Source organism: Marmota flaviventris, chromosome 7 (genome assembly GCF_047511675.1).
Source record: "Marmota flaviventris isolate mMarFla1 chromosome 7, mMarFla1.hap1, whole genome shotgun sequence".
In the NCBI taxonomy this organism is placed as follows: Eukaryota; Metazoa; Chordata; class Mammalia; order Rodentia; family Sciuridae; genus Marmota; species Marmota flaviventris.
In genome coordinates this window covers 18,935,793-18,962,594 of record NC_092504.1, presented here as the reverse complement: position 1 = coordinate 18,962,594, position 26,802 = coordinate 18,935,793, and the positions used below count along the sequence as shown (strand labels likewise).

The window sequence follows — 26,802 nt, the reverse complement described above, 5'->3', positions numbered from 1 at the left end:
GGCAGAGAAAGCTGAGGCACAGTGTCAGGACTTACATGTAATAGTAGCCTAGCGTGGAGACTGGAAGATCCCAAGTTCAGAGCTAGCCTCAGCAATTTAGCTAGACCCTGTCTCAAAATAAAAATAAAAGTAAAAAGGGCTGGGGATGTGACTCAGTTGTTAAGCATGGCCCGGGGTTCAATCACTGGTACCAAAAAACAAACCCCAAAAAACAACCACCACCACCAAAAAAGCAACTTAAACATAATAGTAGCAAAAGATCGCCAGGTGTGGTGGTCCATGCCTGTAATCCCATGTCTCTTTTCTCAAAAAGCCTTCCCTCATTCTCAATCTGTAATCCCAGTAGCTCAGGAGCCTGAGGCAAGAGGATCGTGACTTCAAAGCCAGCCTCAGCAATGGTGAGTTCCCAAACAATTCAGTGTGACCCTGTCTCTAAATAAAAAATACAAAACAGGGCTGGGGATGTGGTTTAGGGGTCAAGTGCCCCTGAGTTCAATCCCTGGTGCCCTTCCCACACACAAAAAAGAAAACCAACAAAATACCATCCCCAGTACCTGGGCAGTAACTTCTAAACTTGTGGAATTTCCTGAGTGATATCTTCATTATTTATGGTGGGGCCTTGGGCCCCATCTGATTGACTCTAACCAGGGATGGGGAGCTAGTCATGCCAGAAAGACCAACCACGTGATTTTAAAGGGTTGAAGCTTTGAGCCACATATCAGCCCAACCTCCTGAACTTTAAGGAGGGGAAGGGGATTAGAAATTGAGTTCAGTCTTGGGACAAGTGATTCAGACAATCACAGCCATTATAATGAAACTCCAGTTAAAATTCCAGACACTGAAACTCAGTGGAGCTTCATGGTTTGTGAGAACACAGATGTGTGGGAGGGTCACATGTCCTAATGTCAAGGGGACACGGAGGCTCTGATTTGTATCCTTTATAATAAGTACAGTGCTTTTCTTGGTTCCACAAGTCATTCTAGCAAATTATCAAATATGATGGAATTGGGGGAAACCCTGACTTTGTAAACTTTATAGAAGTACTGCTGGTTTGTGGGCCCCGGAATTTGTGGATGCTCTGATGTGAGGGTATCTTCAGTCTTGTTGGGGACTCTTGTCTTTTAACTTGTGGGGTCTCAGGTAGCTCTGGAAGGTTAATGGCCAAATTGCCATTGAGGGCCACAGATGCCACCATAAGAAAGGACACAGCTGATTCCCCAGGGAGCTCAGATTCTCCAACACACAACTGCCTGGAGTTTGGGAGTGGGGCCAAGTCTTCACATCTCTGTCATGTGTTCTGGCTGCCCTTGGCATAGCAGCTCTCTTTAGCCAAGAGGTTTTCTGAACACAGCTGACAGCTGGGGGCTGTCTGTGGGCAGCACTGTGGGTTGCAGAGCCGTGTCTCATTCTCAAGTGGGATTTCACTGCAAGTCAGAGCGCCCACTATATTTTGTAACTATTTCTATCTCTTAAATAGTAGAGAGGATACGGTGATTAAAAATAGCACTGAAAATTATTTCAAATTTGTTAGCATTTTGTAACTAAAGATAACTCCAGAGAGAGAGATTGGTGGGTTGATCCTGGCAAGTCTTTGTGAGTGATCATATTGTCTTCCCACTTAAATCATTTTGCTGTCTTCCAATTGTTCAGGGATCGTGTCTTACATCTTCAGCAGGGCTCCCTGGGCTCTGCAGGACGTAGCTCTTCCTTGCATCTGGAGGACCACATTTTCCTCAACTCATGGCACACAGGGCATTCTCTCCATGGGTTGCACATGACTTTTTGAAATTTCAGGCCTCTGCTTGGAATGTTTGTTTCCCTCTTGGCCTAGGAATTTCTTTTCCCTCCCTCCCTCCCTCCCTTCCTTCCTTCCTTCCTTCCTCCCCACCCTCCTTCAATGTCTCTTTTCTCAAAAAGCCTTCCCTCATTCTCAGTCTAGATCAAGGCCACCTGCTACACTTGCTCATGGTGCCTGTCCTCTATAGATGGCCATAGCTCTACCAACAAAGAGACTAGCTAATTACTGTCTATCTCTCTCTCTCCCTCCAACAAGTTTCATGAAGTCAGGAACTGTGGCTATATTGTTCTTTTTTCTCAGCACTTAACTCAGTGTTAAGTGCCTAAACATTGGAGCTTAAAAAGTATTTGTTGCATCAACAAATAAATGAAGAAATTAAGGGACGGGCAACGGCAATTCAGTGTAGTGGTTAAATATGTGGGTTCTGAAGTCAGACTGGGTTCTAATCCCCCAAATATTGACTCATCTACTGAGAACTCTCAATATTAATTCTCCACTTGGACAATACTGTCAATTCACATTGACGATATCAGACTGGGAGAATTCATCTTCAATAACCATACCTTAGGAGAATAATGTAGAATGAGAATATCTACTTAGCAGGCAGCAGCTCAGCACAGCAGTTAATCACACATACTACTGGGCTGAATCCCAGAGCTGTCTGTTTGGTTGCAATACTTAGCCTCTCTGTGCATCAGTTTCCTCACCTGTAAGTGAGTAAAACTCACAGTACCTACCTATGAAAAGAGGATCAAATATGCAAGGAAGGGTGTCTGGTTCACTAATTTAGGTTAGGAGACACCTCTGGCTTGAAACCTGGAGCTCATAAGCAGCACAGAACATTTCTATCAGGTGACTAAGTTCAAATAATAGATCAGAGGGTTGTCTAGTAGATAGCAGGAGTACAGGAAATAGAATATACTCTGGAAATTTTCCAGCAAGCTGGGGCAGAGCATAGTGGGAGGCTCTTCTCTTTCTAAGGATAATTATACCTAAAAATCCAGTATTGTTTATTTAGTCCTGGAACTCCTCCCCTTCTCCCAAGGAGTGTGAATATCCTGGCAGACTCTGGACCTCTGTACCTTTTAAATTCTGGATTTCAGAAAGGCTACTATCCTTTCTTCATTCAGGTTACAACACAATTGGTTAGGATGGTTTTCTTTTTTTTTAATTTTTATTGTTGGCTGTTCAAAACATTAGATCATTAGATAGTTCTTGATATATCGTATTTCACACTTTGATTCAAGTGGGTTATGAACTCCCATTTTTACCCCGTATACAGATTGCAGAATCACATCAGTTACACATCCACTGATTTACATATTGCCATACTAGTGTCTGTTGTGTTCTGCTGCCTTTCCTATCCTCTACTATCCCCCCTCCCCTCCCCTCCCCTCCCCTCTTCTCTCTCTACCCCATCTACTGTCATTCATTTCTCCCCCTTGTTTTTTTTTCCCTTTCCCCTCACTTCCTCTTGTATGTAATTTTGTATAACCCTGAGGGTCTCCTTCCATTTCCATGCAATTTCCCATCTCTCTCCCTTTCCCTCCCACCTCTCATCCCTGTTTAATGATAATCTTCTTCTCATGCTCTTCCTCCCTACTCTGTTCTTAGTTACCCTCCTTATATCAAAGAAGACATTTGGCATTTGTTTTTTAGGGATTGGCTAGCTTCACTTAGCATAATCTGCTCTAATGCCATCCATTTCCCTGTAAATTCTATGATTTTGTCATTTTTTAATGCAGAGTAATACTCCATTGTGTATAAATGCCACATTTTTTTTTTTTTTTTTTTATCCATTCGTCTATTGAAGGGCATCTAGGTTGGTTCCACAGTCTTGCTATTGTGAATTGTGCTGTGGATAGTTTTCTTTAGACAGGCCCAAGGTCCAAAGGGAAAATCTCATTCTTGATTTCTGTCCCCCTTTTACCAAGTCTCCTTGTACGTTATTGAGAGGCTGATTCTCTTATGTTGGGGAATATCTGCAGGTAGAATTCTTTGTTATTCTCCTATTTCTCCACATTTTTAGAGCACTTTATAGCAGCGACCAAACAGAACCTGGAACCTGGGACTAGACTAGTTAGTATGAAATCTGGATATTGATTCTGTCTTTGACACTAATTGGCTATGTGAACATGATATTACCAAAGAGATTGCAGGTTCTCTCATTGGTAAAAATAGGGCAGAAAATCAGCTGGTAACTTTTTCAGGATTACAATTCAGTGATTATTCATCGTGATCTCTGACAAAAGACAATACATGCAGTCAATGTAGATGTAAGGTGGAAAGCTTTACTGAATATTTTATAAGTAAAAAAAAAGGATATTCACTTTTCTTTGTGCCAATTTTGGTAGGTGGATTTGGTAGGATCTTATCAGTTTCAGTTGTATTTATCTTAGCTAGTTCAGCTCTGAGAATTTGCTGAGAACCAGAATAACAGTCTTCAGGGGAGCGATCAAATAGGCTCCTGTGAAAGACAGGGACTGTGGCTGGGGATGAAGCTCAATTGATAACAGTGTTCACCCAGCATGCACAAAGCCCTAGTTTTGATCCCTGGCACAGCAAAAAATTAAAAGTTAAAAAAAAATTATAAGGGTTAACCCTGCTTGGGTTAGTCCATAGACCTTTTTCTCTTCTTTAAGGATGAATGCAATGGGCAGACAGATTCTTCCCCCAAGTCATCCTGCCCCACCAATTTGCTCTCTTTTAGGGGCAGCCATAATGGCTGTGTGATTTATTGATCTCTCTTAGCGTTAACGTCCTTGTCTATGAAATACCTTGCAGGGTTGCTGTACAAAATGAGGACGGAGGTAGGGCTAACGCTGTGAAAGTGCATAAAAGGCACACAGGAAAAAAAAAAGTAAAATAAAGCGAATAGTGACCCTATAGATAATTTTCTAGTAAAAAACATCTATCTACAGCTTGCATACGTGTCTGTACTAGGTTAAAACAGGACAAAGTGAATTATGGCAAGTCTTAACGCTCTTTTCACCTCAGTTTTCTCCTTGCAATTAATGTCTGGTGCAAGCCTGCAAGTTCTAGATCTGGAGTTATTAAATAGTTGTGTTCCAATTCTGCCTTTGCCACTTATTGGCTGTATAATCGTCATCAGTTTCTCAGCCTCCTTGGATCTCAGATTTTCCTAAATCTAGGTGATGCAGATGGGTAAGCCTTCCTAACTAGGACTGTACTTTTTCAACTTCCCAAATGAGAGGTTGAAATGGAGTGTCAAGGCCACCAAGCGCATCCCCGCCCTAGCAGCGGCTCCGACTGGCTCAAAGCTCGGGGAGGAGGGACAGGACGGGAGGAAAGGAGCGTGTTCTGACCAATCCCGTGGCTGGCGGGACCGCAGTTCCCGCCTCTGGGTCGCGTGTGCGCGCATCACGCACGCACGCTCAGCACGCACTCTGCGGAAGCGCGCGCGCAGGCCCAGCCCTCGTCGCCGCCGCCATTTTAGCTCCTGGTTCCGGCCGCACGGTGTGGGCTGTTGTAGCGGGAGGGGTGGGGGTCCCCAAGAGTTAAGTCGCTGTCCTCCACTGTGCCGATACAGCCGCCAGCTTTTTTCTCCTTTCTTCCTTCTTAACCGCTCGCTCGAAGAGTGCGAAGATGTCCAAGCGGCACCGGTTGGACCTGGGGGAGGATTACCCCTCCGGCAAGAAGCGTGCGGGGACCGATGGGTAAGCCAGGCCGGGGGCGCGAGGCAGCGGCTCGGGCTTTGTTGGGGTCCGGGCGGGGAGCGGGCCACGACCGGCGTGGCCGAGCAGGTCGCGGAGCCCGAGCCTTTGTTTTCTTTGGGGCTCCGTTCAGCGGCGGTCCGGGCGGAGCGGCGCGGGTTCGGCCCGGCAAGGGCGCCGGGGATGTTGGCGGGGCCGGGTCGGGAGGTGGAGAGGCCTGTGGCGGCCACCAGGGCGCCGCCTCCGCCAGGCCCAGCCTGCCAGAGCCACTTTGGACGGAGCGGAGCAGGAGCGGAGCGCGGACCTCGTGGCCTCTGTTCCCGATTGAGGCCTGGTGAGGGTGGGGGAGGGCGCGGCGAGCGTTCGCGCCCAAGGGCACCGGGTTCCGGGCCGAGGGCCGGGAGAGGGCCTGGGAAGGGGAGCGCGTGGGTTCTCGTGTGGGCTGCTGCGGGGGTGGCTGGAGTTGAGCGCGGAGTCCGGGGGCAGGGGGAGCGGAGGCCTGCGGGAGGAAGGCACCGGAAAGCTGCCTGGGGGGCCGGGTCCGGCGCCCAGAGGCGCAGCGTGGCGGGAGAGCGCGTCCCTCCGTCCATTCAAACACTTCGGAGTAGACGGCAGGCAAACTTCCGTCGGCCGCCCACTCTCCCGCCATCTCCTTTATTTCCTGCTTTGGTGAAGACGGTGCTAGGGCTAGGAGTTGGCAGGCATGCTTTTCCCACCTAAGTTTTTATTTGAAGGAGCTTTTGAAATACGGAGACCTTATTCAAGAAGTGGTTTTCATGCTCATGGCAAAATGTCGCCATGTGGAGGTTGAGAAATACAAGATTCATAGTGTTCCGGATTCCTTTTCCTTAGCCTTTCCCTAAAGGTACCGAGGAACTTAGCAGATAACTTGAGGAATTGTATCACAGTCATTTTCTTGTCCAGTCAGTGTGTGTTTTCACTCTTGAAGAGCAGAATTCTCTGGGTAATTAGGCAAAAAGAAAAACCTCAAACAAAAGTTCGAATGTCCAAATACCTTGCATAATTTCATCAGTTTTCCACGTAATCTTTACTGTCAAGGTGGAGTATAAACCAGAATGGGATGTACTTTTTGATACCTTACATATATATTTGTTACATACAGAAATATTTATGCTGTTTTATTTTTGTAGGTTTTTTAGAAATTATGATATTAGGTATAGTAATCATACAATAACATAAAAACACCGCATCTTAGACTGCTCCCTCAAAAAACATGAGCACGTTTAAACTCTGTCACAGATCTTTAGAGTTGGAAACAACTTTCAAAAGAGTATAATCAACTCCATTCAAGAAATGAGAAATGCAGACGGGGTGGAGTTAAGTGGATTGTGCAAGTTAACAGTTTTATAGTGGGATCTGGAATGCTGCTTTTTGAATTTCCACTCTCTGACACACAGTCTGATACTGTACTTAGAATCATTACAGCTTGTTTTAGTGACATTTATAATAGGTTGATAAAGCAGGGAACACTTGGTTCTTGATTTCCTTTCAAGTAAAAATAAAATTGCTTGTCCTTGGCTAAGATGCAGCTAATATCTCCAGTAAGAGGTCAGGTTGGATCAAAGTATACTGGAGAATTGACTCATCAGGTTTATTGTGTATAGGCACCATTTAAAATGGCTTTCCTTGGGATTAATAGTCTCATGATACACTTAGGTGAATGTTCCAAAACAGATATCCTAAGTGGATTTTTTGGGTCTCTGATTCCCCATGATATTTGAGATTTGCCTGTATTGTGGAGTTCATCCATAAATAGTGCTTAAGGTCTGGATAAATTCTGGAGGGAGTTTTCAAACTAACTTCTGTGTCATTTGAGTGCTATTTCTCACAGGGCTAGTTTTCTTTAGCAGTGGACTTCTGAAGTTCGTTATGGCTCAAGGTGTGAAATATCAAATTTCCCCATTTGATAATTTTAAGTAACTTGTTGAATGGCCAACAAACCTGTAGTGTTTTTTTGTTGTTGTCGTTGTGTTTTAGTGCTGATAGTTAGGAGGCGTATTTGTTTGAGAGCACAGGCATATCATTTTTGTGAACTCTTTTGTTAAACATGATTGTCCCATTTCTCTAGTACTAAGAAGGGAGGGTCATTTACTTAGTGGGAGATTTCATCCATGTTCTTGCTAGTATACTATATAAGGGTTTATTCACTCCTGGCATTTTTTTGTTTGGGAGCAGGTGGAGAAGTTAGAGGTCTCTTACGTATTCTGCCTCTTTCCTTTTTTCCATGACCCTATAGAGTCTTCAATATAATGTTACTAACAAACAACAAAACAAACCTCTATGAAGTTGGGAAAACACACTAGATGTTGGCTTTTTGATATTTCCTGATCGATACATTGGTTGTTTATTATTATATACATTGACATAATACAAATAGAGCACATAATGTACACGTGACACTTCCAGACTTTTTACATGTATAAACACATTTTTATGACAGTCCTATATGATAGGTGAAGAAAGTTGCAGAAACAAAACAGAAAAGGCAAATTCCTGGAAATCTACGAAAAACATTTTGTGATGAACAATTTTGGACAGTCTTGGCATTTTTACTCATGACTATGAAGTATAATATGAATATCAGTAGAATCTCTATTATGTGCTTTTAGTTTTGCTCGGATGTCATTAACTATCCTTTTCATTGGCTGTGTAGTACTCCACTTGTAAAGATATATCATAGCTTATCCAGTATCCTGTTCCTTGCTGTTTAGGTGGTTTCCCAGTTGTCATTTTATAGATTAAAAGTATCATGAACATCCTTATGTATACATATTTGCACACTCATGGGATTGGAAGCTTGTGGAAATAAGATTGTCAGAAAAGCAGTGTGTGTTCAAAATATTCTGATTTTGATGACCAGCTTACATCTTCATTTGCAGCATTTTAATACCTATTATCCCTCGTGAATTTTAAATCCCCCCCCACCCCCCACCATACCAGGGATTGAACCCAGGGCTGCTTAACCACTGTGCTACTTCCCCAGCCCTTTTTATTTTTTATTTTGAGATAGGGTTTTGCTAAGTTGCTGAGGCTGGCTTTGAACTTATGATCCTCCTGGCTTAGCCTCCTGAGTCACTGGGGTTACAGGCATGTCCCTCCATGCCTGGCTTTTATCATGGTAATTCTAACTTAAAAAAAAAGAAAAACTTTAATAATAACCAGCATTTACTGGGCATTTTCAGAGTTAGACAACACTTTCTCGTGTTAATTCATTTAATCTTTTCAGTACCTCACAAGGCATTAATAGCTGTGTTTTGAGATGAGAAAAGAAATACTGTTATATAGCTACCTTAAGTGCTGAGCCAGAATTGAGCTGAAAAATTATATAGAATCATACAATTTTTGTGCTTGACAAAAACACATATTTAAAAAAGAAAATATGCATAAGTACAAGCCTATACATATTTATGAAGCAGAGGGTTTAAGTTCCCACTTAACAGACTTAATTTTTGTCCTCCCTATCCTATTGAAGATAGATAGCTTGAACCATAAGGCAGTATTTCTAGGTGACTGAATTGTTTTCTACATCTGCCTCTTTCCTTTTTTCCATGACCCTATAGAGTCTTCTCTGTTACTTTCTTACTTTAATCTTACTAATACTTTTCACTATGCAGATTAATAAATTGAGGCTTACGCCTTACCTGTGGTTATACCCCTTTTCTTTCTATACTATGATTGCCTGCATTTCTTGGTCAGCTCCTAATCTTTGTGTCTTCAGAATGTATTTGATATTTGCTTCCTGTGTTGTAGAGGTTTTTTTTTTTTTTTTTTTTAATGAAGCTATGGATGAAGTTGATCTCTGAAAACCATTCTTTGTTGGCACAGGACTACAAGAGTATGTAATACATAGTTTACTTCTTCCATAATCCCTCTTCCCCCCAGTTTTGTAACTATTGAATTTTTGGTCCATATCTTAAGTATCTGATATTATGTGAGAAGTACAAGAGGAATTTATTAAACATTTTCTTTTCTCAGTCCTTCTTTTCTTCCCCATGATGGTATGAGTATTAGAAGCAATCCTTTTCATTTAGACCAGATGTTCTTAAAGGGTTCACTCTAGTTTTGTGTACCATTATCTTTCAGATGTCTACTCTGAATTATTTGTGACTATAGTGCTTCTCACTTGGTGAGCATATTTCTGCTTGCCCAATTGTAAACTATTCCCCATCCACATTTTGGGCTAATATGAATGCTTATTAAATTTGTTGAGCACTATGATAAGGTGGAAGGAGAGAAAGAAAGCAGATAGTTGATAGCATATTTCAAAGATAGGTCAGGACTCTAAAATTTTGAATTGTGAGACTCCATTTTATGGTTAGTCATTTTTCAGATTTTCTTTTGGTTTTGAGTAAAACTTTCTAGCTTGTATGCCCTATAATTCTGTAGCATGTGGACACTGAAATGGAAGAAGGAAAAATATCACCTGTTTAAAACAAGGATTTTCCCCCTTAAGTCTTTTTTTTTTTTTTAAATGGAATAGAATGGCATATTTTAAGAAGGAAAAGATCCAATTTGATTGGTCAGCTTACCATTTCTATAAATGGACCATTCTGACTCAGTGCTGGGTTTAGTATTTTAGCTGTGGTCTGTCAAGAATTTACTATTGCCCCATTGATGTACCATTATGGAGAATGACTGCTCTTTCTCTGCTACTGATACTTACAGCACAGGAAACTTGTACTCATTTGTGTATTGTGAATAAGGAGCAATGACACATTTAGCTTCCTGTTGGTCATCATTATTTTTAATCTGGGTCCCAACACCTTGTGGCAAGTTTCTTTGCTACAAACTCCTTTTTTGCTACAGGAGTTTGTCTGAAATAAAGTGGATTAGTAAAATGAGCAAGCAAAGATTATTTTATTTCTGTCACCAGGCCCTCAGAGGCCACCAGATACAGCCCTTTGTCTTGCTGCTTGTCAGTTTTCCTCACCTAGATTAGTTAAGTTATCATTGTATTGGGACAATCTAGTAACTAGAAGTATATATCATAATTGACTACTTAAAACTGGCCTAAGTTTAATAAAGTGGCTACCTGCATAATTTTAGCATTTTTTAAACAGCGGTAAAATGATGAAGCTAGTTTTAATTCGGCTATATTTCATTTATGGTTGGCCAGTATATGCGGATTTACCTTGTACTTCCAGTGTTTTACTATCCCCAAAGGCTAAACGCAAGAGTAGATACTGAAAGCAAAGGAATAAAAGTGTTTTGGAATTTTCGTTTTTCTTGTAAAGCAGTATACACTTACTGAATAAAATTGAGGAAGTACTGGAAAGTATAATTAAGAAAGCAAACTTGCAGATAATCATCTAATTCATATTTTTATTACTTGTGATACTGTGTGTAACATTGTACTGTGTTCTTTTCATTTAGCATTAGAACATAAAGCAAAGTGCAGCTTGAAGGAGAATCTAGGAAAGATTGTGGGGCTGTCTTCTTTTGCCCACTCCAGCTGCAGTCTCTGACTTCTGTTGTCGAAATAGGAAGGTTTTTGTTTTTGTTTTTTTTTTTAAAGATTTGTTTCTTCGGATGTCTTAACCTTATGTTGAAGTTTGTAGTAAGATAATTTGAGGCATCATCAAGGAAGGAAAAAGTTTATGGTGGAGTGTGGGAAATTCTTGATTGTTATTTCTAATAGTTATGTAATTCATTGAAATTTTACATTAATTTTTTCATTAGGTTAGTGAACATTTGTGCTCTTATGACTGTAATATTGCCTCGAACATTATGCTTAAAATTTAGAATCTGAATTCTAAAATTTTTGTTCTTAGGAAAGAACGAGATCGAGACCGGGATCGTGAAGATCGGTCTAAAGATCGGGACCGAGAACGTGATAGAGGAGATCGAGAGCGGGAGAGGGAGAAAGAAAAGGAAAAGGAATTGCGAGCTTCAACCAATGCTATGCTTATCAGTGCTGGATTACCACCTTTGAAAGCTTCCCATTCAGCTCATTCAACCCACTCTGCTCATTCAACACATTCGACACATTCTGCTCATTCAACACACACTGGACATGCAGGACACACATCACTTCCACAGTGCATTAATCCATTCACCAATTTACCCCATACACCTCGATACTATGATATTCTAAAGAAACGACTTCAGCTCCCTGTTTGGGAATACAAGGATAGGTTTACAGATATCCTGGTTAGACATCAGTCATTTGTGCTGGTTGGCGAGACTGGGTCTGGTAAGACAACACAGGTGAGTTACTTTTTCTTTTTTCTTTTTATTATAGTTGTTTGGAACTGAATATTACCTATTCTTTCACAAAGTAGAAGGCATATGTAGTCATCCCTACCTTATGCCAGAACTAAATACTGTTGTTGGTATGTTTGTAATAAGACATCTAGGATATTTTTCAAACATGGATGAGTCATTATTTACTGGGCTTCTGTTAATAGATATGTAGGCTTCACATGGGCAGGTATGTTTGTAGAAATGGAAACTTGGGCCAGGATATCATTTGCAGTTAAAATACATGTAGCCAAATTGCCTTCCCTTCATAAGTAACCTGTCAGTTTACCTTTCCATAAGCAAGTGTGAGAGCATGTTTGGGAGTATCACTGGATTGGAGTTTTTACAGATCTAATAGGTGAAAAAAATGAACCTGGGGTAATTTTTAATTTGTGTGTGTGTGTGTGTTTTTCCCCTGAGTGAGGTTAACTATCTTTTTTTAAGTTATATGGACTGCAAGTCAATTTGAGTATTTCATGGAGGCTTTTCGAAAGCTACTACAGCAACCAAAATAGAAAAGCTTTTATTGAAGACTGAACTTTAGTGAGTACTATTTTCAAGTGAAGGAAAACTTAGTGTTGATGTTAGGAAAAGAAACTGTAGCCTTTTTTTATTTTAATTAAACAAAATTTTAAAAAGTTTTAGAAACGTGCAAGTCTATAACTCTTAATTATGCTAATCTATTTCATTAAGTCCCGTGTTTTCAAATTTGCAAATATTTCAATGAAATGGACACGTGCATTCAGATACATTGGGAATAATGAAATACTAATTAATTATATCACTATACTAATTAAATGCTACATACTATATATTTTTATAGATGTTTCACATCTAATACAATAGGACAAAATGGAGCATTGTCAGTATTTTAAATAATCATATCAACTGTTTTACTGGTTTGCAGAATATTAACACACCTGTTAATTAATCAGGCATTGTGTACTTTACATGTATTATATCATTTTAAGTTTATATACGACTCTGCAGGGAAAGTAATCACATTTTATGGAGGACCAGAATGCGGCTTAGATTAATGAGAGAACTCTGGTTTAGTGGGCTGCTCTGGGTTAAATAGTTTCTGGATTTAGGTAAGTTCAGCATTAACAATTTTGTCCCTTTTCAATAACCAGTTATATTTATTTCATACTGCTGTTCTGTGGTCTGATGTGGTTCAGAGGAGTTTTTATTAGTAGTTAGTATGGATAATTTAATCGATTCAAGGCACAAGAGGCTTGTGATGATTTGGATTACACATGCTTTCAGGGGTTACTTTATGTGAATATTGAAGACTGCAGGGAATTTTGGGGATGTGAAAGGAAAACTAGAAAGTTTAATCAGTAAATTTCATCCAAATGCTTTTTAGTATACTGTTACCAAACGTGGACACAAACCTAATAAAGAGTACTTAGCCGTTGTTTTGGTTATCCCTGCCTGTCAGAAAATGAAATCAAACATAATTTGAAATAATGTCTTTAACTTTTGAAAGAGCCATAGAAAAGACATTTTGCATTGTGCTTGGTGTGCACATACTATGCCTATATTTGAGAAATTGAAGCTAGTTCAGTCAGAGGAAAAACATGAGTGAGGGTACAAGTTTAGAGAAGGGAACACTGCACATTTTGACTAGTGTGCAGGGTGTGTGAAGGGTTGATGGGGTAGGTGAGACTGGAGCCCTAGGTTGAGCCTTACTACTTCTTGCTATAGGTAAGGAAGCCATCAGAGTGTTTAATTGGAGGGGAGTGACACAAATTTTTATTAAAATGTTCAGTTATGAAAGACCATATAGGAGATCCTAACAAAAGTTGACTTTGTGTGTAAGGTTAGTGGGAATGAGGAACAAAGAATGGAGTCTGTTTTTTACTGTCACTGAATAGGGGACATGGGAAAAATTAAAAGAACTTGAAGGAAGGTGAGAAATGGTTTTGCTTTGAAGTTGATGAATTTGAGATACCAATAAAATATTCATTATTCAGAAGGAGGTGTGACTACCAGGTTAGGGGGTAGGAACTAGAGTTAGGATTGACTTTGTTCTGTTGCAGGCAATGTTGGAATTTAAGAGAATAGAAAAGGCTACTCAGGACAATATATAAAACTGGAAAGCCCCAAGGAACAAGGATTAGGTTTTGGGAAAATAGCCTCAAGTGGAGGAAGGAAGAGCAGAACAGATGCCTACTTTGAGCAGACCAGTCACCCACATCTTTCAGGATATGCATCCCTTCCAAATTATATTTCCTTAGAAAGTTTGAGTAGATGCCTTATCATAAGCTGTTTTGGGAACCCTTAAAAATCTCTGAAACCTTTTCCAGGGTCCAAGAATTTCTTAGTATTTTTTCATGCAAAACAAAATATTGCAACATACTGAATGTAGAGACAGAATTGAGGTTTCTTCCAATAAGCTAGACATGAGAGGTATGTAAAAATAATTAAATGTGCTTTACTAGCTAAGTATTGTTTTATTTGAAAAATATACATTTTAAAAATAGAAGATAGGTTGTTACTAGTAATTAGTAAACAATTTAGCTGCTTCTCAGTTTTAACTTTCAAATACAATAAATGTATTAATTGTTTGGTATCCTCATTTATTTTAACAGTATAAGGGGTTCTAAAAGAGAACTGCTAAATTAACCAAAACTATATATTTTTAAATTATCAATTTCACTGGAGTGAAATTTTTAAAAATGTGAATAATCTTGCCTTAAGAATTACGAATTAATTTTAAGTATTTTTAATCTGTAAGTCAGTACTTTTGAGGATTGGTAAAATGAGGATAGATAATTAAAACCTCATAAGAAGACCACTTAACATGGGTCTGTTGGTTTGCAATAGCAGGAAGACTCTGCTATTTTAGTGAAGTATTTTGTTCATTTAAAACCATGTAAAAATATTATTATGTTCTCAGAGAAGCAACATAATCATCTTTCATTTGTTTCTCCAGTTACAAGTTATTTCCAAATTAAAAAGTAACCTAACTAAAATGTAATAATAATGCAATAATCAATACTATTTATCAGATGTCATTGTACACATAGTGTACCCAAAAACCCCTTGTTTTTTTCTATAGCATTAGCACCTGATAGGCTTTTGGAAGCTTTGGTGAAGACAAATCATGTCCTTGTAGCAGTAGATTCCAGTTTTATGCGATGGTCATTTGCTTTTTTCCCATGGTTCTTTTTCAGTTAAGTCACTCGAGAAGAACCATAAAATGAGAGAATCTATGAGTGTGTGGATAATTAGGAAGGAAATATGCTGTCATCCTGACAACCATCTTGTGGTTGAGATTTTCTCTTTCCCCTTTCCCCTTGATTGACCTTACTCAGCGAAGTGCTATTGCTGTAGGCCATATTGAATTTGAGACTGGTAATTACTTTAAAGATGGTACCTAAAGTGTTGCCACTGTGCATAACATTCCTGAAAGATGGATTGAATTACTAGTAGGTGCTAGGATTTGGCTTCTGCTGGCTTACAGAATTTGAATTGGATTAAAAGATACTTGTGCAACAAGGGAATATTTTCTACTTGTATCTGCATATTGTAACTCATTGTATGAATTTTGATGCTGTACTTATTGGAAACTAACATTTTTGTTATTAAGTAGAATTTGTTTCAGGTAGGATTTTTTTTTTCCATTGGGTAGACAAATAGTTAATGATGGGACCACTTAAACACTGGTGAGCATACCAAGCAAAGCTTATATGGATCTAGAGCACATGACCTCTTTTTGGATATTTTTCTATCTAAATTATATATGTTAAAGGAGTTATGATATGTTAAGTTTTTGTTATAAACAATTCTCTGTCACTTGCCTAATTGAATTTTATTTTAAATTATTGGAATGAGATAAAAGTGCTTTATATTAAACATAGTTGATATGTGGCAGAATAGAATTAATTTAAATGTGAAATTATTTGGTAGATTCCACAGTGGTGTGTGGAGTATATGCGATCATTACCGGGACCCAAGAGAGGAGTTGCCTGTACCCAACCCAGGAGAGTGGCTGCAATGAGCGTGGCTCAGAGAGTTGCTGATGAGATGGATGTGATGTTGGGCCAGGAAGTTGGTTATTCCATTCGATTTGAAGACTGCAGTAGCGCAAAAACCATCCTTAAGTAAGTACTTTATCTTTAAAAATGGATGCTTTTTCTAATTGTAGCTTTTCTGCCACTTGTTAAGAATTTTGCAAGTTATAAAAATTTAAAATTTGAATAGTTTGAAGTAGGCCACCTTTGACTTGCCAGGTGACATTTTAATGTGGATTCTTTTTCTTGGTTATAATATATGTTGCTTTTTAGTAGAAATTGAAGTTGGCAGATCAGGTTTTAGTTGCTTGAGGTTGTATCTTAAGTGAAAATGTTCCTATAAAATGTGTAGTTTTAGTAGACATGCTCTGAAATATCATTTAAATATGATAGAAAAGTAAGATATATCTTAGTCTGCGGATGTAGCAATGGTAGAGTGCTTGCATGAGGGCCCAAGTTCAACCCCAGCCTTGCCAAAAAGAAAAAAAAAAAAGATTTATCTTTGTAGAAGGACAGCTACTGTTAGAAAGAATGATATGTGAGTAAGGTGGGATATGAGTTAATTGTGGGCAAGGGACTTTTAATGTTAATTTTGCAGATCTTGATATGCATACATAATGAACTAAAAGGCCAAATCTTGTTATGTAATGTACTCAGGGCACCTGAAGGTGTGTTGGTTCCTCTTTACAGCTGTGGTACATGTGGTCATACTGGTCTTTTTGAATGTTTTAACTTGACAAAAATGTTTTCTTCATTTTATATAGTTGCATTCTGCACAAGTGGTATATATTTCCGGATAGTCATTTCTTTAAAAATCTCATTTTTTTTTCCTTATTGCTTTTGTTTATCTGCATTTATATGACATTTAAGTTATTTAAAAAGCTTATTTCTTGATGGGCACAGTGGCAAATGCCTGTAATCCCAGCTACTCTGGAGGCTGAGGTTGCAAGTTCAAGGCTGTCATGGTCATGGTATTTGCCTGTACTGTGGAGTTCATCCATGAAATAGTGCTTAAGGTCTGGATTAATTCTGGAGGAAGTTTTCATACTAACTTCTTTTGAATGCTATTTCTCACAGGGCTAGGGGATCTAGCTCAGGGGTAGAGCACTTGTCTAGCATGTACAAGGCCCTGAGTTCAATCCCCAGTACTGTAAACATAACAAAAAACCTGTGTCACAATGCAATTTCCCAAAGTTTTAAAAAAAGACATGTTGGAACAAAATGTTATGTGGTCAGTGACATGAGTCTTTGTTGATGGATCTATCTGTATCCATCTATAGGATTAAGAAATAAATGGGATTCTTGTTTCTTTTTTAAAAATTTTATATTTTATAGGTATTTAAAAATGTCTGTAGAAGTATACTAGTTTAGTGAACTCCCTATATTTACTACGCATCTTCAACCTTGTTTCACCTATATCCCAGTGTTTTCCCTGTCTCATATTATTTTGAAACAGATTTTAGGTATCATGATTTCATCTTAAAATATTTTCTGTCTCATTTTCTTAAAATATAACTATGTCACAACTTTAAAAAAATCCCTTCAAACAAAATATTCAATCACTTAATGTTTTGTGTCCAGTTTTCCTCTAGTCTTTTGAAATATATATTTTGTTTCAGTAGAATTTGATATACAATTTCATTTTTAAGAGCATTTGAGCTTTAAAATGCTTAAGTCTCCTTAACTTTGATTTATAAGGGGTATTTTTTGTTTAAGTCTTAATCTTAGCTAAATTTTAGTGATCACATTATTTATTGGTTGTTTGTAATTACATTGTAATTGACAATAATTATGTGAAATCATAGCTTATTTGATACTACTGTAAAGTACAGATAATGTCTAGGACTTGAAGAAAATAGAGTAAGATTTTACTTGTCTTTAGTAGGCATACCTTTCTGACATTTGATTCTCTGTATCATATTTGGGCAAGTTACAGTTAAGATTGGAATTTAGAAATCAAATGTGAGAAAGTTACCAGTATTAGAGGTGTGTATGTGTTTGTGTGTCTGTCTAGTAGGGAGTACGCTTGTGCAAGATTTTAAGTTTTTAGTAGGGAGTGACAATATAAATATACATCAGTAAAACATATGTTTAGCATTGTGATGTTTTCTTGTGGAGCAGTTCCCAAAGGTTATCTATAACTAAACCTCTTCAAGAAAATTTATTCCAGACAGGGTAAATTTATTAATGTTCTTCCTTAAGGTAGGGAGTAACCAGTGTTGTTTTTAAGTGACATTATATTAGTTAAAGGGTATATATTATTTTAAATTGCTTTAAAAGGAAACGTTAAAATTTCCAGTGTAATTCTTATTTAATATGAAGAGGACTAATGGCAGTTTTGACTGATAAGAATACTTCATTAAGAACAGTGGTTTATGATTCCCTTGGTGTATTTCATAAAGTCACATATCAACCCATTAAGAAACAACATGTTATAAACATCTAAAGTTGTAACTGACTGACATCAGTTATATAGTTAATTGGGTAGGAAGAATGCATTCATCAGAATATTCTCTGAAGATTCTGCTTGAAGGACTCAGAATTTAAGAGTTTTTTTGAGAACAGCCACATTGCTGTATTTTTTAATTGTACACAGAGTCCAAGGTAGTTTCTTCATGGTTTGAGATACATATGCATAGATGATTAGTCTAATATTGTGCTGTTTTCAGAGGATCAGATCTCATATAAGTTAGTGTGTACTCTGGTTTTGAAGTCGTTAGTAGCTACTCAGTCCCAGTGGACAAGTTGCTAAATGGTTTTTGTGTTCTGTTAGGTATTTGCTTGTTCCCATCCTTTACTTCTTAAACTTAAGCAACATATTTATTTTCCTGTTGCTGTCTTAGTTAGAAATTTGGGGCGGGGAGGGGGGCAGCCCGATTGAGATGGCTCTAAAGAAGAGAAGACCAGATAGTAAAACACAATGATGCCATGCTATGTTTTTGACTGGTATCGATGGCATCTAGCACTTCTGCAGTGGATTTTAAGAAGCATTTTGTAGTTGGAGCTCTACAGGATTTATTTATTTATTTATGGTGCTGGGGATTGAACCCATGCCTTGTGTATGCAAGGCAAGCACCTTACCTACTGAGCTATATCCCCAGCATTTGCAGTTGTACATGATTTAAGAAATTCATCACTTTTTTTGAGGCAGATGAGTTTTTTGTTTGTTCTTTTGTGGTGCTGGAGATTGAACCCCAGAGCCTTGGGCATGCCAGGCATTGCTCTACCACTGAACTGATTAATTTTTAGGGAAGACAGTGACTTGATAATCTTGTGCCTGTGAAGAAACACAATATTTGGTTGTTAATTTGGTAGCCAGTTTCATTGTTATTTTAGGGGATATGCCTTTTGTTTTATTCCAAAGCTGCAAAATTACTGAGGTGTTTTGATATCAAGGCAATCCACTTATGTACCATGTAATGCTTAGTCATTCAGTCATTTAATTGAGTACTTTGTGTAGGGTGAGCAGTGCTAGGTATAGTAACAAAAAAGAAATCTGGTTCTTGTCCCCATAAAGCAAATCAAGTATAAATATAAAATTTCCAATTGAGATAGAGTCCAAAATAGAATATATGGAAGTATGCTTTGAGGATTCAATTCAATTTGGAAAAGAGAAGTGTGTATTTAAATCAAGGCCTAAAACAAAAGCAGTACCAGCCAGAACAGGGATTGGGGTGCAGGGTGAGTGTGTTCCAAGCAGATGGAACAGTGGGTTTTTTTGTTTTTTAAACTTTGTTTTCTGAATGGAAAAAATCATGAGTTTTTACTTGAGAAGGTCCTATAGTCCTATACCTACTGTATATTCTTTAAATATCCAACTGATTTGTCTAAGGCAACCTTTTCATATCAGATCAATTTTAAGATGTTAAAGGACTTGTTTGTGTACCATGTATAGATAGATGATTGAAGATAGCCTTTTTGGTCTTTCTTGCTTCATTAAACCATAAACACAGGGAATGGGGTTTGTGTCTGTATCTGTGTATACTTGCCATGCACACAACAAATAGAACTTTTGTTCCTTTTTAATCTGAGGAAGTTAAAGTCATAACAGGAGTTTGAAATTTTGTCACTATGTTGTAGAATTTGGATGACTTAAGCATAGTCATGACAAATGGATAGATAATTCATGAAAAGACATTTTCTCTGACTTTGTTAAAATTTCTTTTGTGAAGATGGGGTATAGTATATCTAGTTTGCCTTTTCCTCCCTAAGTTTGTCCATTTGGATTCATTCGAAATTTGGAATTTTACAACACCAAGGACCCCATCTGAGATAAAGTTTATGAACCAGAGCAGGTTTTAAAGAACATGTGTGTTAGCACTGTAAGACTGTGTACCACCTTGAGATGTTTATCTGGTGTGTAACTTCAGGGCAAACTGCTAAAAAGGCAAGAAAAGGTAAAGACAGGAAGATATGGTTGAAATGTAATTGAATGACTAGAGAGATGAACAGTCTGGGATTTCAGGGTGTGATAAACTGTCCCTTGGAAAGCTTGAGTGAGATAAGTTTTGAACAGACCAGCCGAAGAACGTGTTTCCATACAATTTGGATCATAAACATGTAGACTTTGTTTTTAATCTAAATAAAATAAAATAATCTCTGTAGGCAAGAAGATGAAAGAGAATACCAGGGTATTTTAACAAATACAAGCTTAATAAAAACACTACTACAGTAAAGAGCTGGAGGGTGCATTAACCTTTAAGGTGGGCACTGTCATTGTAAGGCATGGCCATAGCAGATTCTTTCATGTCCCTGGCAGATTCTTTTTGTGCCCCAGGAAACAATAAACTGAAGCAGTTCTGTTTAAGGACTACTACAGAATTTCAGAGTGGTTGTTCAACAGGCACCCTCATATTAAAAATAGATGATTTGAGACGAGAACTTAAAGTAAGTAGATCCCAGAACACTGCCTCTGGGGTCACAGTACCTAAGTTGTGTCCTAGCCCTGCAGTATGATTTTGACTGTTAATTAACCTTCCTGTACTTACTGCTTTTTCAGAAGATGGAAATTATAATAACTACCTTATGGGGTTATTCTGAGATTCATGTTAATTTGTATGTAACCCTTAAGAATAATTTTCTGATACTCAAGTTAGCAGTGTTTCACCCAGCATTGCTGCTGGTAGTGGAGATTTCCAGCTTGAGAAATTATTGGTTCTTATTAATTAGCTAATAAAAACAAGAAAGGAACTTATAAAAGCAATTTAATGAAGTTCCTTTTAACACAGTAATTGAATTGTAATTGAGAAGGGTTAGTTGAATTCAAACTTGATGTTGTCGAATGAATGAAACCATATATTCTTCTAGGGCTGGAGGTCAGAAGTGAAAACAGGTGTGGTAATTTAAAGACAAGTTACAAACTAATTTATTGAACATCTCATTCAAGTATAGCAATTATGTTATGGGAGTAAAAAAATCAAAGTGGTTGGTTACCACTTTAAGCAGTTCTTAAACAGAAACAAGAAAGTTATTACCCTAGAAGTAAAAATTTTTTGGCTTTTGTTAATTCATCAGATGTTAACTTGATTTTCTACTCCTTATTACATTTAAATTTTGTGTATAAGCGTATACACTTGTAAGGGATTAATTTTAGAAGGCTTTCTTTGCACAGTGTGACATCTTAGAAAATATTGAACAGAATTGATACATTCATCTCAGCTTTCTGTAAGTGCTGTGGAGAAGGTGAAGGCATTTCCTTCAACACTTGTGAAAGTTTGAAGAGTTCGAAATGAATGTTGGGAAAAAATTTAGTCGCTTTACTTTTTATCATTGATTTCTTATGCTTTTTTCTTTTTTTTTTTTGCTTGATTTGGTGTCTGGCTCTGAAACATAACTAAATATATTTTAGCTGTTGGTCATACCAGAGGTTTAAGTTCTGGTGTCTTAACATTTTAGCTAAGAATGAATCCATACATATTATAAAGGGTATTTGATATATTCTTTTTGTCTAGTTTATTATATTTAGAACAGTAAAACAAGAGATTCCAAGGTGTTCAAAATACCACATCTTTCTTGTGACGATTTACATACAGTAGTTTTTATCGTAATAAGTATTATGGTGCTTTTGTGGTTATGGTGATTGGTGTTGCTCCTACAGTGTAATATTGTTGCTGAGAATATGTCAAATTGAACTTGAGCCTATGTAAAACATCCATAGGAATGTATGGCTCCTGTTGAAATGCTGAGTCACTTTGAACTACTATGGTGTCCTTATGTTGATTATGGAAAACAGTGGTATGAATTATGATTTAAATCATTATGATGAGAATATTTATTTTTCACCAGAAATATGGTGTTAAATACATTGAGTCTTCATTGACATTTATATCCAAAGAAGTGGTTTGATTTTTTTTTTAATTGGTTGTGATATATATACACATACACATAAAATAAATGTGCCTTGTCTGAATTCCTATACCTTGGTTAGGCTATTAATCAGGAGATTTTAATATTCAAAAACAAAATGTCTTTTCATAAACTGCTATGTTCACATGGATCAAAGTTTATCTTTTATGTCATTAATTTACATTCCAGTAAGCCTGTTATTATAAAGTCAAACCATCCTAAATTGGGGCCTTGGGGCCTGACTGTAACCATTCTGTCTTCTGATACATATTAAAGTTAACTATAATGTAGTGTGTTAATCTAAAAACTCAGTGGCAGATAGAAAATTTATATATACCTTAAATGTTTATTTTTATTTTAATATAAAATTTATCTATACATCAGTTTATTAATATTGGGTCAACATCATTTTGTTGAGTGTGGGCTCTTTGTTTAGAATTCCATTTTGCTAAAAAAAATCTAGTTCCTTTAGCAAGGCCCTCAGCAACCTAGTGAGATCCTGTCTCCAAAAAAAAAAAAAAAAAAATCTGGTTCTTAAGGTGGATTTTAACTCGGAATACTTAAAAAAATACATAAGTGTTGCTTTTCTGGAATAGGAGAGAGAATTCAGTTTTGAAATTTTAGAATTCTAGACCCCTTCCAATCTTTAAGAATTGTCTTGCACATTTGATAATTTGTGTGTGTGTGTATGTGAGTGAGAGAGGCTCATCTTTTTCATTTTTTCTAAAGTATGCAATACTTAAGGTTCATATGTAGAATTTCTCTTTTCTGTGCTTAGAGGCTATCATTTCATGTCAAATGTAATAATTTGTAATTTGTCATAAAAGTGGTAAGTTCAGTAGTTGATTGAAATGCAAGTTTCATTATCCGAAACAATATGGCCAAGAAACAAATGAGAAACTGGTCAAAAATTGCATTTAGTATTCAAAGTGCTGATTTTGTTAAGAGCTCCTACAAATCAGTAAGAAAATGGCCAACCTTTGAAGTCATCCAAGAATTTCTTTGGATGATGTGGATGCATGTTTTAGATCTTTAGATACAATTTTGAATTATCTGCATAGTTAGTTATACCAGAATAGAGTCTATACTTGAAAGGCAACCAAACTCTTGACAGTATGGGAATAGCACTAACTAGGATTTTTCAGAACAGATTTTTTTGTTTTTGTGCTGTGGGATTCTTCTAGAACAGTAATATCAAGTTATTTCACTCTTTTATTAATGGTTGCCTGGCATTTTTTATTGTCTTCCAGTTTGACTAATCTGATTGATTAATATTTTGTAATTTTTGCTATTAGAAACAGTTGGTGTCCTCAGCACCCTCTTACAACTTCGTATGGACAGTTTTTACACATTGGCATATGTGAAATGAACTCCCTCAGTGAAATTGGTTGGATCAAAGGTTTTGCTTGAATTTTATCAGCTTTTGCCAGATTGCCCTTCATGAAGATTTTATCTACTCCCACCAGTAAGGAATGAGCAGATGAGTGTCTGTTTCTTTGCCTTTCCTCATATAGCTTAGTAAAATTTATCTTTAGTCAATCTTGTAAGTGAAAAATGTAGTCTCCTTATAGTTTTAATTTGCATTTCTTTTGTATGAAATTGAGCATCTTATAGGTATGTATTAACCGTTTGTATATCTTTTGGGATCTGAGACTGATGCTTTTTTCATTTGTTAGAAGGATTGCTATCTGGTTGGCAGCAGTTTATAAGGTGGTATTTTGAAATGCATATCAAATTTCAGAGAAAATTGACAAAACATACAGTATCACACAATTGATAAAATTTGGTATTTGTTTGGTTTCTTTACTTATCTTTCTGTGGTTGGTTCTTACTGATTTGTAGAAGCTCTTAACAAAATAGCATTTTGGATATAAATTGCAATTTTTGACCAGGTTGTCATTTATTTCTTACAGGTAATGAAAAAACTTTTGATTTTGATCAAGTACTGAACTTACCGCTTTATATGATGTCCCACGCTTTACAACATAACCTGCCCAAGCTTGTTTTAAGTTATTTAATTCTATATTCTACTTTTGTGTTTTTATTTTAAGCATTTTTGCCCAATCTGGATTTGGTTGGGGGGGAATTCATAAGGTTTAAGGTAATTTCTCTTACCACTCCTTTTGCCACCTATACCAAATAACATAACATTGAGCTATTGAGGCTTACTTCCCTGTGTAGTTAATTTTTTTCCACTCATAGTTGCAACATTTAGTCACTGACACTAAAGTGAGGAATAATTTATATATATTGTTTATTATTAAATTTTTAAATAACTTGTTTGGTTTTCTTTTTTTTTTTTTTTCTTTTTTGTGGTGCTGGGGATTGAACCCAGGGTCTTGTGCATGCTAGGCAAGCACTCTACCAACTGAACTATATCCCCAGCCCTTGTTTGATTTTCAGTTAGAAAAATATGAATGTTTTTCTTAGTTTATGATTTTTCCTTAAGCCAAAGGAATGGGATGTTTCAAAAATTAAAAAATACATGAGTACAAAATTATAAATAATATATGTGAAGGATGTAATTAATGCATTACTATGCTTTGTTCAGAATTGGTGATGTCATCTGGCTGGATCAGAATTGGTTAGCTTGTAGTTACTCTTTCTGCATGTAGTGATTGGAATACTGTTAAGCTAGGTTGGTGCTATGAGCACTTTGAGTTTTGGGTTTATTTCAGTAGTTAAACAGTGCTTGAATATTTGAATTATGAGTTAATTCAAGGGAGTCTGATGCTACAGTAGGCATCTATTTGTTTAATCTGCCTCTTGTTTAACTTTATTAATTTAGACTAAGTCTTAAACATTAGCAAGAGTTTAAGACTTAGTCTAGTGTATAGAATTTAACAGTTCTGTTAAAACACAGATTGCTATGCCTTACCTTCAAAATTTTTGATTAAGTAAATCAGGTGAGGCACAAGTTTTCTGTTTCTAATAAGTTGCAGATAATTTGTATGTCTTTAAGTGAATAGATCATTTCAAGTTTGGTTGTCTTGTAGCATTTTTGTTTACTTATCCATTATTAAAACTTTAGAATTATGACTCATCTTTTAGCCTGGGTAAATATTTATTACTAGTAAGAAAGGTAGTAAAACTTGACTTAGGTATAGGGAAATGGTCTGTGGCTTTTAGGACCACCAGTATCTTCCTTGTTAGGTCTTTTATGTGTTATGTGTCAGATCTCTCTCTCTCTCTCTCTCTCTCTCAAGCAAAGGGTTTCTTAAATTTAGCAGTATAGCAAATGATCAAGTACTCTCTTTTTTCTTGCTTTAGACTTAAATTAACAAATTTATTCTCTAAATTCTAGAGACCAGGGATCCAAAAGCATTGCATTGACAGAGTTGGTTCCTTCTGGAGATCCTGAGAGAACAGCCTTTCATTTCATGATTCCTTCCTAGCTTCTGATGACAACTAGCAGTCCTTGTTATTCCTTGCCTTATGTATCTCCAGTCTCTTTCTCCATCTTCACCTGGCTACTCTTTGTGTCTCACATTTCCCTCTCATTTCTTTTCATTAAGGATATGTGTGATTGGGTTTAGAGAGCACCATAAATGTTTGCAATCTCATATGAAGATTTTAACTTAACCTACATTCATAGGTACCAGAGGTTAGAACTTGGTCATATCTTTCTATAGGTACCTTTTTATTGATATACATACATGTAGGTGTGTTCCTTTATATTAGGTTTTAGGACAAGTGTGCTAGTGTAGGAGTGTGCTATCATAGCACACCTAAGATTGGGAATCAATATAACATATAAACTAGTTTTAATAAGCTATTTAACTGGTTTTGAGACTCTGGAAAAGTTAACTGCTATTATTCAGATGTTTTCATTGGAAAAGAAGAGCACATTTGACTCTCTTGACCTTCCAACCTTAGAACTGCCATTTTTTTGTAAAATCTGTTGTTCAGACAACAAGTTTCACTTGTTAGTAAACTTCACATATTTTGTGATGTAGGAGATATTTAACTGCAGCATCTCATGGTTTGTATCACTGGGTGATTAATCAAATTAACATTGAGGAAACATTAGGAATTTTCTCCGGAATCTGAAAGACAGGGTTTGAATGTGGTTGACCATTTAATTTAGTACTTATAATAAACATGGTTGTTGATTAAAGCATGGCAAATAATAGTTCCATTAACTGATTTGTGGTGGTGTTCGTGTCCTCTTAGGAAAAATGCAGAAGAATGGCTGTGCTTCTGTGTATCTCCATGTTGTGGTTGCCTAACACTTGAGAAATGGGCAGAGGAAAAAAGATCAAAATAAAGAGTGGTTTTTTGAAGAGTTTTAAGAAATTTTCAAGTTCAAGTTGTATTATTAGTTTTGTGATTTTTCCCCCTCCCCCATTTTTAAAGTCCAAATTGATGCATATCTTATGTGGGATCATTATAATTGGTGGCAATTTGGTGGTTCCCATTGCTTGTGAATGCTTGCACTTGATCTGGCTGTATATGTTATCGCTTCATTTGAGTATTGTTAGTTATTGGGACTACACGTACTGAATTAGCTAATTAAAATGCCTTCAAAAATGTTACCCTAGGAGTCTCTGTTGAATGAATAGCTAGCTATTTAGTATCTGGAAAGTTGAGAAACAGTGATAGGATATAAATTTTCTAGTATTTGGGCAAAATAGTATTTGCTCGAATGCAAACATTTATTCTTTAAAGCCACAAATTAGTTCTGTTGAAACTAAGGAAGTTACCC

At 37.0% G+C, this 26,802-nt stretch overlaps 1 protein-coding gene across 1 annotated transcript in view; it reads left to right on the top strand.

Annotated features, from left to right (window-relative positions):
• The first annotated feature begins 5,240 nt into the window (after window positions 1-5,240).
• The window catches only part of Dhx15 (DEAH-box helicase 15), a 47,100-nt gene continuing 25,538 nt past the window's right edge, over window positions 5,241-26,802 (top strand). The window contains exons 1-3 of the mRNA XM_027939115.2: window positions 5,241-5,475; window positions 11,265-11,700; window positions 15,649-15,842. Coding sequence (XP_027794916.1) covers window positions 5,405-5,475; window positions 11,265-11,700; window positions 15,649-15,842 — 701 coding nt within the window. The 5' untranslated portion in view covers window positions 5,241-5,404. The remainder of the gene's footprint in view (window positions 5,476-11,264; window positions 11,701-15,648; window positions 15,843-26,802) is intronic.